Genomic DNA, 11,758 nt, shown 5'->3' with positions numbered 1-11,758 from the left:
CTCCTTAGTTCAGCTTGGCACAGAACCTCGGAAAACAGCAGTTCTGTTCCGGGTTCAGCCTCCTGTGCCTCCCACTCGAGCTGAGGGCCATCTCTCTCCTGGGCTTCTCCTTGTCGTGTTCCCTGGTGCTGTGCTGGCCTTGCAGAGGCTGGCCCAGGCTCGTTCCCTGGACTTTCTTGGGCCCCGTGCTTGTCCCCTGTTCATTGAATGCCGTTAGGTTCGGGCCATCGCTGGCTTAGCTCTCCTTTAGCACCTTGTAGATGTCCACACATGCTTCCACCCTCGCACCCCACACGTGGCGCAGCACAACCCCGGCCAGCGGCTCTGCTTTGCTGCGGGTCCCTTGCTGTAGCAGGGACGGGACCCCCACCCCCTGCCCTGTCTGGCCACCGACTTCAGTAGAGGCTCGGCTGCCGTGAGGGATAGCAGTCATGGGAAAACTGGCCTCCCTGCAGATTCACAGAGCAAAGTGGTTCTCACAGAGAAGTCAGTGGCTTTTTTCTACCTTAACGCTGTAGCAAACGCCACCTTATCTTTCACCACCAATTTATAGTTCTTTACACCCACGGAGCAACGTGCCGGTGATGTTTGAACTGTAGCCTGGGCTCTCGCTCCCATGGGACTCCTTAGGGAATTTCCTAGCAGGATCGTGTGTGTGCCCTTGCAGGGGGTTGTGTCTGCCAGGCACATCCCATTGTGTGGCAAGAATGGCTGAGGTCACAGGCTCTGCCTGACGAGTGCGGCTCACAGCTGCTGTCCACACAGGGCCACGCTTGGGATCGGCTTTTTTCTTGTCAGTGCTACTTTGACTAATTGCCTGAGGCACGGCTGGAGTGACTTGCTATTTTTAGAGGCTAATTCAGGCTTCAGATGCCATCTAGGTAATGAGGAGAGAGTTCAGGAAAGCTGTATCTAAGCTCCAGCAAAGGCGGGTTCTTCCATCCCAGCTTTCACTGCGTTTACAATGAGAGGAGCACACGGTCGGGGGCGTGGCTCAGGTGTCAGGGCTGCGCTGTTCCACGCACCCACAGCAGCGCCTGGCGGGAGCAGAACTCAGACACTCTCGGGCACAAATCAGCCTCTTGGGAGAGCTGTTTTGCCTGCGGAATTCTTTTGCCATTAAGTGGTTGATGTCATTCTTTGAATGAGTGACAGTAATTCCCCACCTCAGGGTGGGCTGCGGGGGAGATTCAGTAGGAAAAATAACCCATGAGGCTTTGTGCCTCTGGGGGTCCTGACGCCCCACCCACATTTTCCTTCCCATGCCCAGGATTCTCTAACACCAAGGGCAAGTCTTAAAGCCTTATGGCATCTTAAGTCTTAGATCGCAATTAGAGAGAGAGCCGGTACAGGTGGAACAGTGACACCCTCAGAATTCTGCACTGGCCCTTCAAGAAGGCAGTTGTGGGCTCTTTGGACCCTTGACGGGCTTCTGTCCTCTGTCCTTCCTAAGCACAAAGACAGGAATTCTTCCCATTGCCTGTTTCTCTCCCCACCTCGGCTTCTACACAATGCAAAGTGGCCCGCTAACTAGAGCCCGTGTTCAGTTTTGAATACATCAACCAATTATTTTGGGAGAAAAAGAATCTGTCAAACGAAGTATAGGTTGGAATGGTTTAATCAAGCCTGTGTTTATTCAACAAAGTGCGCTTTTAAATTTCATCCGAGGCACTCAAGTGAACATTTCCCAGTGGGTGTTAAACTTTCGTGCACAGACTCTCATATGGCTCCCAGTCTCAAGTCCACACCCCCACTTCATGCTTTTACTCTTGGCTGAGTCCCATGGAGGCCGGTTAGGGAATCCTGCAGGATCAGCCCTTGACCTGGACAGACGGATGGACAGACGACTGGCTGGGGAATACTGTGCTTATGTCATTCAGTGACAAGTATTTCTTGAGCGCCTGCTGTTTGGGCTCGGCCGGGTCCTGCTGATGGTGCAGTGGTGTGAGCCCAGCCCACCGTTCCTGCCCTCATGGAATTTGCAGCCTAGTGAGGACTGCAAGTCAAATAACCACGAGGTAACTGCAGGGAGAGACACCGGGGTGATTTCTATGAAGAGAGAACATGAGGTGCCCCGAGAGCCCATGACAGAGGGAACTTTGCGGTCCTAGAAACCAGGTGGTGTTTTCCTGAGGAAATGGCATTTCCCTCTGGGTCAGAGCTGAGGAAGGTGCCTGTGTGTGTCCCGTGGCCGCTGTGACCCTGACCATACACCTGGGGCTGGAAAATAATACTCCCTCTCCCACAGCTCTGGAGGGCAGGAGCCATGGACTGAGACCGGAGTGTTTGCTCCAGGAGAGTCCCTCGTGGCCCATTCAGGTGCCCAGAGCTGCGGGCCTTGCACGCCTTGTTCCCTGGCGCCGCCTCCTCCCATGTGGGTGTGCAGCATCCTGCTCCAGGGCCTTCAGCCTCTGCACCCCTCATCTGCCGATGCAGGTCGTGGCACTTAGGGCCCACCTGGGTAGTCATCAGAATTCACCTTTATCACCACATGAGGGAACAGTCCCAGGTTGCAGGGATTGGAACCGGGATTCCTTTGGGGGTCGCTCTCCCGCCCACCACTGTGCCTGAATGTGACGCACACGGCGGCCAGCATATCCAGAGGCCCCAGGAGGACCTGGGGTGGCTGGAGCTACAGTGGGACCTGGTGTCAGAACCAGGCGAAGCAGGGATTCTCGAGAAAGGCTTGACGTGTACTTGAAGTGAGCAAAGGGTTTTGAATGACTGGATCAGATTTATGTTTTTTATAGATGGGTCTCCAGTCTGTGTGAACAGATTGGAGAGTGCCGGGGTGGGAGCTGAGGCACAGGTAGAGGCCCCGCGAGGTGGGGTCCAATAGCCATCCCCTCTCCCCTCCTTGGCTATTGGGAGCCATGGTGGACTCATAGCCTGTTTAAGATATTGTGAGTAATATTGTCTCCCCCTCTGGAAATAATGAACTCTTTCACAGACGGGTGTACACCTTCAGTGTATTGCTCAGGGAACAGTGATATAATTAATTATTAAACGTCAAGAATCGATTGTAATAATTATCAGTAATACTATCAATTAAAATTTTACCATTAATATGGATAATTATTTTAAATAGATGATGTCAAATTACCGTTTAATAATTATATCATTTATTAATGTTACTAATTTTTAATATTATCGTTTTTTGCCAGCATCACTCAGTATTGATTTAAGATTAATTGTTGATATCTTTATTTTATTAATAGTGTTAATATTAATACTCATCGTTAATATTTTTAATCAGTATTAATATTTAGTATCTTTATTGTCATTATTAATCTCGATGATTAACATTAATTTGTATTATATTTATTAATATTAATAATAGACTTGTTCCTCATATGCGGTGGGTAGAAGATGATATTCCTCCCAATATCGCAGAAAGTGTACATTCCTCTATGATGTTTTTCCTAATAACCAGGGGATAGAAGATGATATTATTGAAACTACCGCAGTGTGTGTACATCCTTTCGATCATCTTGTTCCTTCTATCCAGGGTACGAGAGGATGATATTACTCCCAATATCGCAAGGGACCTGGACCTCCACTGTGATATTTTCCCTCACATCCAACCGGGGAGAGGAAGATATTACCCCTAATATCACAGGGGTGTACATCACCTTGTGATGTTCTGTATATCCTGGGATGGAGAAGATAATACTAATGGCAATATCGCAGGGGTTTTACACACCCACTATGCTATTGTTCCGAACAACATGGTATGACTCCCAGTATCACAGGAGGGGTACATCCTCCTGTGATATTGTTTCTTATATTCAAGGGGAGAGAATGATATTACTCCCAATATCGCAGGGGTTGCACACACCTCCTGCGATATTGTTCCTAATATCCCGAAGAGGAGAGCATAATATTACTCTCAATATCTCAGCGGGTGTACACCTCGTTTGTAATATTTTTCATAATATCCAAGATGGGAGAGGATGATAAGACTCCCAATAGGCCAAGAAGTGTACATCCGCCTGTGATATAGTTCCTAACATCCAGGTGGGGATAGGATGATATTACTGCCCATATCGCACGAGTTATAAAACCCTTTCGATATTTAGCCTACGATCCTGTGGGGAGGGGATGATATTACTCCCAATATCAAAGGAGGTGTACACCCCCTTGAGACACTGCACCCAATATCCACGTTGGGTGACGATGACAATATGCCCAATATCGCAAGGGATGTACACAAACCCTGGGATATTGTTCCTTATATCTAGAGTGGGAGAAGACACTATTACTTCCAATAACACAGGGACTGTGGCTGTACACCCTTCCTGTGATATTATTCTTAATATCCTAGGCAAGAGAGGATGATACTACACCCAATATCGCAGGGGGAGTAAACCCACCCCGTGATGTTGTTCTTAATGTACTCAACCTCCCACCTCCAGGGATATCGTTTCTAATATCCAGGGGAAGAGAGGATAACATTATGCCCAATATTGCAGGGGAGTGTGCACACCCTCTCTGATGTTGTTCCTAGTATCCAAAGGTAGAGACAATGATGTTACTGGCCATATCGCAGGGGGTGTACACCCTTCTGTGATATCATTTTTGACATTCAGTGGGGGAGAGGATAACATGAATCCCAATATCGCTGAAGGTGTACAGACCCCTGTGCTGTAGTTTCTAATGTACAGGGATGAGACAAGAATATTGCTCTCAATATCACCGGGGGGTGTAACCACCCTGCCCCCTGTATGTTGTTCCTGATATGCAGTGGGGTGGAGGCTGATAGTACTCCCAATATCCCAGAAGGTGCACACACACCTGTGATATAGTTCCTAATATTCAGCGAGAAAGAGGCTGATTTTACTTTCTTTTTTTTTTTTTTTTTTTTTTTAAACCTTTTAGCCATTAATGTTTATTAACACATCTAGAATTGCATTCATTCCATTAACATTCTTTGTGTTAGGAACCAGAAAAAGAGTAAAAACAACATATAAAAGCTAACATTGTTGCGGAACTTAGTGCCTCGATTTGGCTTCTATTCTTTCTATTCAGTTTTCTTTTTTTTTTTTTTTTTTTTTTTTTTTAAATTTATTTATTATTATTAAACTTCAAGTTGTAGGGTACATGTGCACAACATGCAGGTTTGCTACATATGTATACTTGTGCCATGTTGGTGTGCTGCACCCATCAACTCGTCATTTACATCAGGTATAACTCCCAATGCAATCCCTCCCCCCTCCCCCCTCCCCATGATAGGCCCCGGTGTGTGATGTTCCCCTTCCCGAGTCCAAGTGATCTCATTGTTCAGTTCCCACCTACGAGTGAGAACATGCGGTGTTTGGTTTTCTGTTCTTGTGATAGTTTGCTAAGAATGATGGTTTCCAGCTGCATCCATGTCCCTACAAAGGACACAAACTCATCCTTTTTTATGGCTGCATAGTATTCCATGGTGTATATGTGCCACATTTTCTTAATCCAATCTGTCACTGATGGACATTTGGGTTGATTCCAAGTCTTTGCTATTGTGAATAGTGCTGCAATAAACATACGTGTGCATGTGTCCTTATAGCAGCATAATTTATAATCCTTTGGGTATATACCCAGTAATGGGATGGCTGGGTCATATGGTACATCTAGTTCTAGATCCTTGAGGAATCGCCATACTGTTTTCCATAATGGTTGAACTAGTTTACAATCCCACCAACAGTGTAAAAGTGTTCCTATTTCTCCACATCCTCTCCAGCACCTGTTGTTTCCTGACTTTTGAATGATCGCCATTCTAACTGGTGTGAGATGGTATCTCATTGTGGTTTTGATTTGCATTTCTCTGATGGCCAGTGATGATGAGCATTTTTTCATGTGTCTGTTGGCTGTATGAATGTCTTCTTTTGAGAAATGTCTGTTCATATCCTTTGCCCACTTTTGGATGGGGTTGTTTGTTTTTTTCTTGTAAATTTGTTTGAGTTCTTTGTAGGTTCTGGATATTAGCCCTTTGTCAGATGAGTAGATTGCAAAAATTTTCTCCCATTCTGTAGGTTGCCTGCTCACTCTGATGGTAGTTTCTTTTGCTGTGCAGAAGCTCTTTAGTTTGATGAGATCCCATTTGTCAATTTTGGCTTTTGCTGCCGTTGCTTTTGGTGTTTTAGACATGAAGTCTTTGCCCATGCCTATGTCCTGAATGGTACTACCTAGGTTTTCCTCTAGGATTTTTATGGTATTAGGTCTAACATTTAAGTCTCTAATCCATCTTGAATTAATTTTCGTATAAGGAGTAAGGAAAGGATCCAGTTTCAGCTTTCTACTTATGGCTAGCCAGTTTTCCCAGCACCATTTATTAAATAGGGAATCCTTTCCCCATTTCTTGTTTCTCTCAGGTTTGTCAAAGATCAGATGGCTGTAGATGTGTGGTATTATTTCTGAGGACTCTGTTCTGTTCCATTGGTCTATATCTCTGTTTTGGTACCAGTACCATGCTGTTTTGGTTACTGTAGCCTTGTAGTATAGTTTGAAGTCAGGTAGCGTGATGCCTCCAGCTTTGTTCTTTTGACTTAGGATTGTCTTGGAGATGCGGGCTCTTTTTTGGTTCCATATGAACTTCAAAGCAGTTTTTTCCAATTCTGTGAAGAAGCTCATTGGTAGCTTGATGGGGATGGCATTGAATCTATAAATTACCTTGGGCAGTATGGCCATTTTCACGATATTGATTCTTCCTATCCATGAGCATGGTATGTTCTTCCATTTGTTTGTGTCCTCTTTGATTTCACTGAGCAGTGGTTTGTAGTTCTCCTTGAAGAGGTCCTTTACATCCCTTGTAAGTTGGATTCCTAGGTATTTTATTCTCTTTGAAGCAATTGTGAATGGAAGTTCATTCCTGATTTGGCTCTCTGTTTGACTGTCACTGGTGTATAAGAATGCTTGCGATTTTTGCACATTAATTTTGTATCCTGAGACTTTGCTGAAGTTGCTGATCAGCTTAAGGAGATTTTGGGCTGAGACAATGGGGTTTTCTAAATATACAATCATGTCGTCTGCAAACAGGGACAATTTGACTTCTTCTTTTCCTAACTGAATCCCCTTGATTTCTTTCTCTTGCCTGATTGCCCTAGCCAGAACTTCCAACACTATGTTGAATAGGAGTGGTGAGAGAGGGCATCCCTGTCTTGTGCCAGTTTTCAAAGGGAATTTTTCCAGTTTTTGCCCATTCAGTATGATATTGGCTGTGGGTTTGTCATAAATAGCTCTTATGATTTTGAGGTACGTTCCATCAATACCGAATTTATTGAGCGTTTTTAGCATGAAGGGCTGTTGAATTTTGTCAAAAGCCTTTTCTGCATCTATTGAGATAATCATGTGGTTCTTGTCTTTGGTTCTGTTTATATGCTGGATTATGTTTATTGATTTGCGAATGTTGAACCAGCCTTGCATCCCAGGGATGAAGCCCACTTGATCATGGTGGATAAGCTTTTTGATGTGCTGCTGAATCCGGTTTGCCAGTATTTTATTGAGGATTTTTGCATCGATGTTCATCAGGGATATTGGTCTAAAATTCTCTTTTTTTGTTGTGTCTCTGCCAGGCTTTGGTATCAGGATGATGTTGGCCTCATAAAATGAGTTAGGGAGGATTCCCTCTTTTTCTATTGATTGGAATAGTTTCAGAAGGAATGGTACCAGCTCCTCCTTGTACCTCTGGTAGAATTCAGCTGTGAATCCATCTGGTCCTGGACTTTTTTTGGTTGGTAGGCTATTAATTATTACCTCAATTTCAGAGCCTACTATTGGTCTATTCAGGGATTCAACTTCTTCCTGGTTTAGTCTTGGAAGAGTGTAAGTGTCCAGGAAATTATCCATTTCTTCTAGATTTTCCAGTTTATTTGCGTAGAGGTGTTTATAGTATTCTCTGATGGTAGTTTGTATTTCTGTGGGGTCGGTGGTGATATCCCCTTTATCATTTTTAATTGCGTCGATTTGATTCTTCTCTCTTTTCTTCTTTATTAGTCTTGCTAGTGGTCTGTCAATTTTGTTGATCTTTTCAAAAAACCAACTCCTGGATTCATTGATTTTTTGGAGGGTTTTTTGTGTCTCTATCTCCTTCAGTTCTGCTCTGATCTTAGTTATTTCTTGCCTTCTGCTAGCTTTCGAATGTGTTTGCTCTTGCTTCTCTAGTTCTTTTAATTGCGATGTTAGAGTGTCAATTTTAGATCTTTCCTGCTTTCTCTTGTGGGCATTTAGTGCTATAAATTTCCCTCTACACACTGCTTTAAATGTGTCCCAGAGATTCTGGTATGTTGTATCTTTGTTCTCATTGGTTTCAAAGAACATCTTTATTTCTGCCTTCATTTCGTTATGTACCCAGTAGTCATTCAGGAGCAGGTTGTTCAGTTTCCATGTAGTTGAGCGGTTTTGATTGAGTTTCTTAGTCCTGAGTTCTAATTTGATTGCACTGTGGTCTGAGAGACAGTTTGTTATAATTTCTGTTCTTGTACATTTGCTGAGGAGTGCTTTACTTCCAATTACGTGGTCAATTTTGGAGTAAGTACGATGTGGTGCTGAGAAGAATGTATATTCTGTTGATTTGGGGTGGAGAGTTCTATAGATGTCTATTAGGTCTGCTTGCTGCAGAGATGAGTTCAATTCCTGGATATCCTTGTTAACTTTCTGTCTCGTTGATCTGTCTAATGTTGACAGTGGAGTGTTGAAGTCTCCCATTATTATTGTATGGGAGTCTAAGTCTCTTTGTAAGTCTCTAAGGACTTGCTTTATGAATCTGGGTGCTCCTGTATTGGGTGCATATATATTTAGGATAGTTAGCTCTTCCTGTTGAATTGATCCCTTTACCATTATGTAATGGCCTTCTTTGTCTCTTTTGATCTTTGATGGTTTAAAGTCTGTTTTATCAGAGACTAGTATTGCAACCCCCGCTTTTTTGTGTTCTCCATTTGCTTGGTAAATCTTCCTCCATCCCTTTATTTTGAGCCTATGTATGTCTCTGCGTGTGAGATGGGTCTCCTGAATACAGCAGACTGATGGGTCTTGACTCTTTATCCAGTTTGCCAGTCTGTGTCTTTTAATTGGAGCATTTAGTCCATTTACATTTAAGGTTAAGATTGTTATGTGTGAACTTGATCCTGCCATTATGATATTAACTGGTTATTTTGCTCGTTAGTTGATGCAGTTTCTTCCTAGCCTTGATGGTCTTTACATTTTGGCATGTTTGTGCAATGGCTGGTACCAGTTGTTCCTTTCCATGTTTAGTGCTTCCTTCAGGGTCTCTTGTAAGGCAGGCCTAGTGGTGACAAAATCTCTAAGCATTTGCTTATCTGTAAAGGATTTTATTTCTCCTTCACTTATGAAACTTAGTTTGGCTGGATATAAAATTCTGGGTTTAAAATTCTTTTCTTTAAGAATGTTGAATATTGGCCCCCACTCTCTTCTGGCTTGAAGAGTTTCTGCCGAGAGATCTGCTGTTAGTCTGATGGGCTTCCCTTTGTGGGTAACCCGACCTTTCTCTCTGGCTGCCCTTAAGATTTTTTCCTTCATTTCAACTTTGGTGAATCTGGCAATTATGTGTCTTGGAGTTGCTCTTCTCGAGGAGTATCTTTGTGGCGTTCTCTGTATTTCCTGGATTTGAATGTTGGCCTGCCCTACTAGGTTGGGGAAGTTCTCCTGGATGATATCCTGAAGAGTGTTTTCCAACTTGGTTCCATTTTCCCCCTCACTTTCAGGCACCCCAATCAGACGTAGATTTGGTCTTTTTACATAATCCCATACTTCTTGCAGGCTTTGTTCATTTCTTTTTCTTCTTTTTTCTTTTGGTTTCTCTTCTCGCTTCATTTCATTCATTTGATCCTCCATCGCTGACATTCTTTCTTCCAGTTGATCGAGACGGTTACTGAAGCTTGTGCATTTGTCACGTATTTCTCGTGCCATGGTTTTCGTCTCTTTCATTTCGTTTGTGAGCTTCTCTGCATTAATTACTCTAGCCATCAATTCTTCCACTTTTTTTTCAAGATTTTTAGTTTCTTTGCGCTGGGTACGTAATTCCTCCTTTAGCTCTGAGAAATTTGATGGACTGAAGCCTTCTTCTCTCATCTCGTCATTCTCCGTCCAGCTTTGATCCGTTGCTGGCGATGAGCTGCGCTCCTTTGCCGGGGGAGATGCGCTCTTATTTTTTGAATTTCCAGCTTTTCTGCCCTGCTTTTTCCCCATCTTTGTGGTTTTATCTGCCTCTGGTCTTTGATGATGGTGATATACTGATGGGGTTTTGGTGTAGGTGTCCTTCCTGTTTGATAGCTTTCCTTCTAACAGTCAGGATCCTCAGCTGTAGGTTGTAGCTGTAGGAGATTGCTTGAGGTCCACTCCAGACCCTGTTTGCCTGGGTATCAGCAGCAGAGGCTGCAGAAGATAGAATATTTCTGAACAGCGAGTGTACCTGTCTGATTCTTGCTTTGGAATCTTCCTCTCAGGGGTGTACTCCACCCTGTGAGGTGTGGGGTGTCAGACTGCCCCTAGTGGGGGATGTCTCCCAGTTAGGCTACTCAGGGGTCAGGGACCCACTTGAGCAGGGAGTCTGTCCCTTCTCAGATCTCAACCTCCGTGTTGGGAGATCCACTGCTCTCTTCAAAGCTGTCAGACAGAGTCGTTTGCGTCTGCAGAGCTGCTGCGTTCGTTATTATTTACTGTGCCCTGTCCCCAGAGGTGGAGTCTACAGAGACAGGCAGGTTTCCTTGAGCTGCTGTGAGCTCCACCCAGTTCGAGCTTCCCAGCAGCTTTGTTTACCTACTTAAGCCTCAGCAATGGCGGGCGCCCCTCCCCCAGCCTCGCTGCTGCCTTGCCGGTAGATCACAGACTGCTGTGCTAGCAATGAGGGAGGCTCCGTGGGTGTGGGACACTCCCGGCCAGGTGTGGGATATGATCTCCTGGTGTGCCTGTCTGCTTAAAGCGCAGTATTGGGGTGGGAGTTACCCGATTTTCCAGGTGTTGTGTGTCTCAGTTCCCCTGGCTAGGAAAAGGGATTCCCTTCCCCCTTGCGCTTTCCAGGTGAGGCAATGCCTCGCCCTGCTTCAGCTCTCGCTGGTCGGGCTGCAGCAGCTGACCAGCACCGATCGTCTGGCACTCCCCAGTGAGATGAACCCAGTACCTCAGTTGAAAATGCAGAAATCACCGGTCTTCTGTGTCGCTCGCGCTGGGAGTTGGAGACTGGAGCTGTTCCTATTCCGCCATCTTGCTCCGCCCCCCGATTTTACTTTCGATATCGCAGTGGGTTTACACCGCCCCCAACCCCGGGGTATCTTTCCTAATATCCAGGAGGGAAGAGGATGACATGGCTGACAATATCGAAGAGGGTGGACACCTCTACTGTGATATGGTTCCTGATATCCGGGGGGTGAATGGATGATATGACTCCCAATAACGTAAGAACCGTACAGCCACCCTGGGATTTTGTTCTTAATAACCACAGCGGAGAGATGATATTACTACCAACATTGCAAGGGGTGTACCCCCCTCCTGTGATACTGTTTCTTATATCCAGGAAAGAAGATGGTATTACTACCAATATTGAAGAGCTATACAACCCCTATGGGATATTGTTCTAAAGATACAGGTTGAAAGAGGATGAGACTCCATCCAATATAACAAGGGGTGTACACACCTCCTGTGATGTGAATCGTAAAACCTAGGAGAGAATGGCATTGCTTCCAAAAACACACGGGGTGTACACCCACCCTGTGACTTCGTTCCTGTCATCTAAAGGAAGAGATGATGATACTAGTCCCACTACCGG

At 44.9% G+C, this 11,758-nt stretch overlaps 1 protein-coding gene across 1 annotated transcript in view; it reads right to left on the bottom strand.

The window, feature by feature from the left end:
* Window positions 1-235: 235 nt before the first annotated feature.
* LOC140711144 (SH3 domain and tetratricopeptide repeat-containing protein 1-like) overlaps window positions 236-11,758 on the bottom strand; it is a 56,845-nt gene continuing 45,322 nt past the window's right edge. Inside the window, 1 exon segment of the mRNA XM_073014053.1 lies at window positions 236-449. Coding sequence (XP_072870154.1) covers window positions 236-449 — 214 coding nt within the window.

The sequence above is a fragment of the Chlorocebus sabaeus genome, unplaced genomic scaffold, assembly GCF_047675955.1.
Source record: "Chlorocebus sabaeus isolate Y175 unplaced genomic scaffold, mChlSab1.0.hap1 unalloc_scaffold_219, whole genome shotgun sequence".
In the NCBI taxonomy this organism is placed as follows: Eukaryota; Metazoa; Chordata; class Mammalia; order Primates; family Cercopithecidae; genus Chlorocebus; species Chlorocebus sabaeus.
The sequence above is the reverse complement of the archived record's forward strand: the minus strand, read 5'-3'. Positions and strand labels throughout refer to the sequence as shown.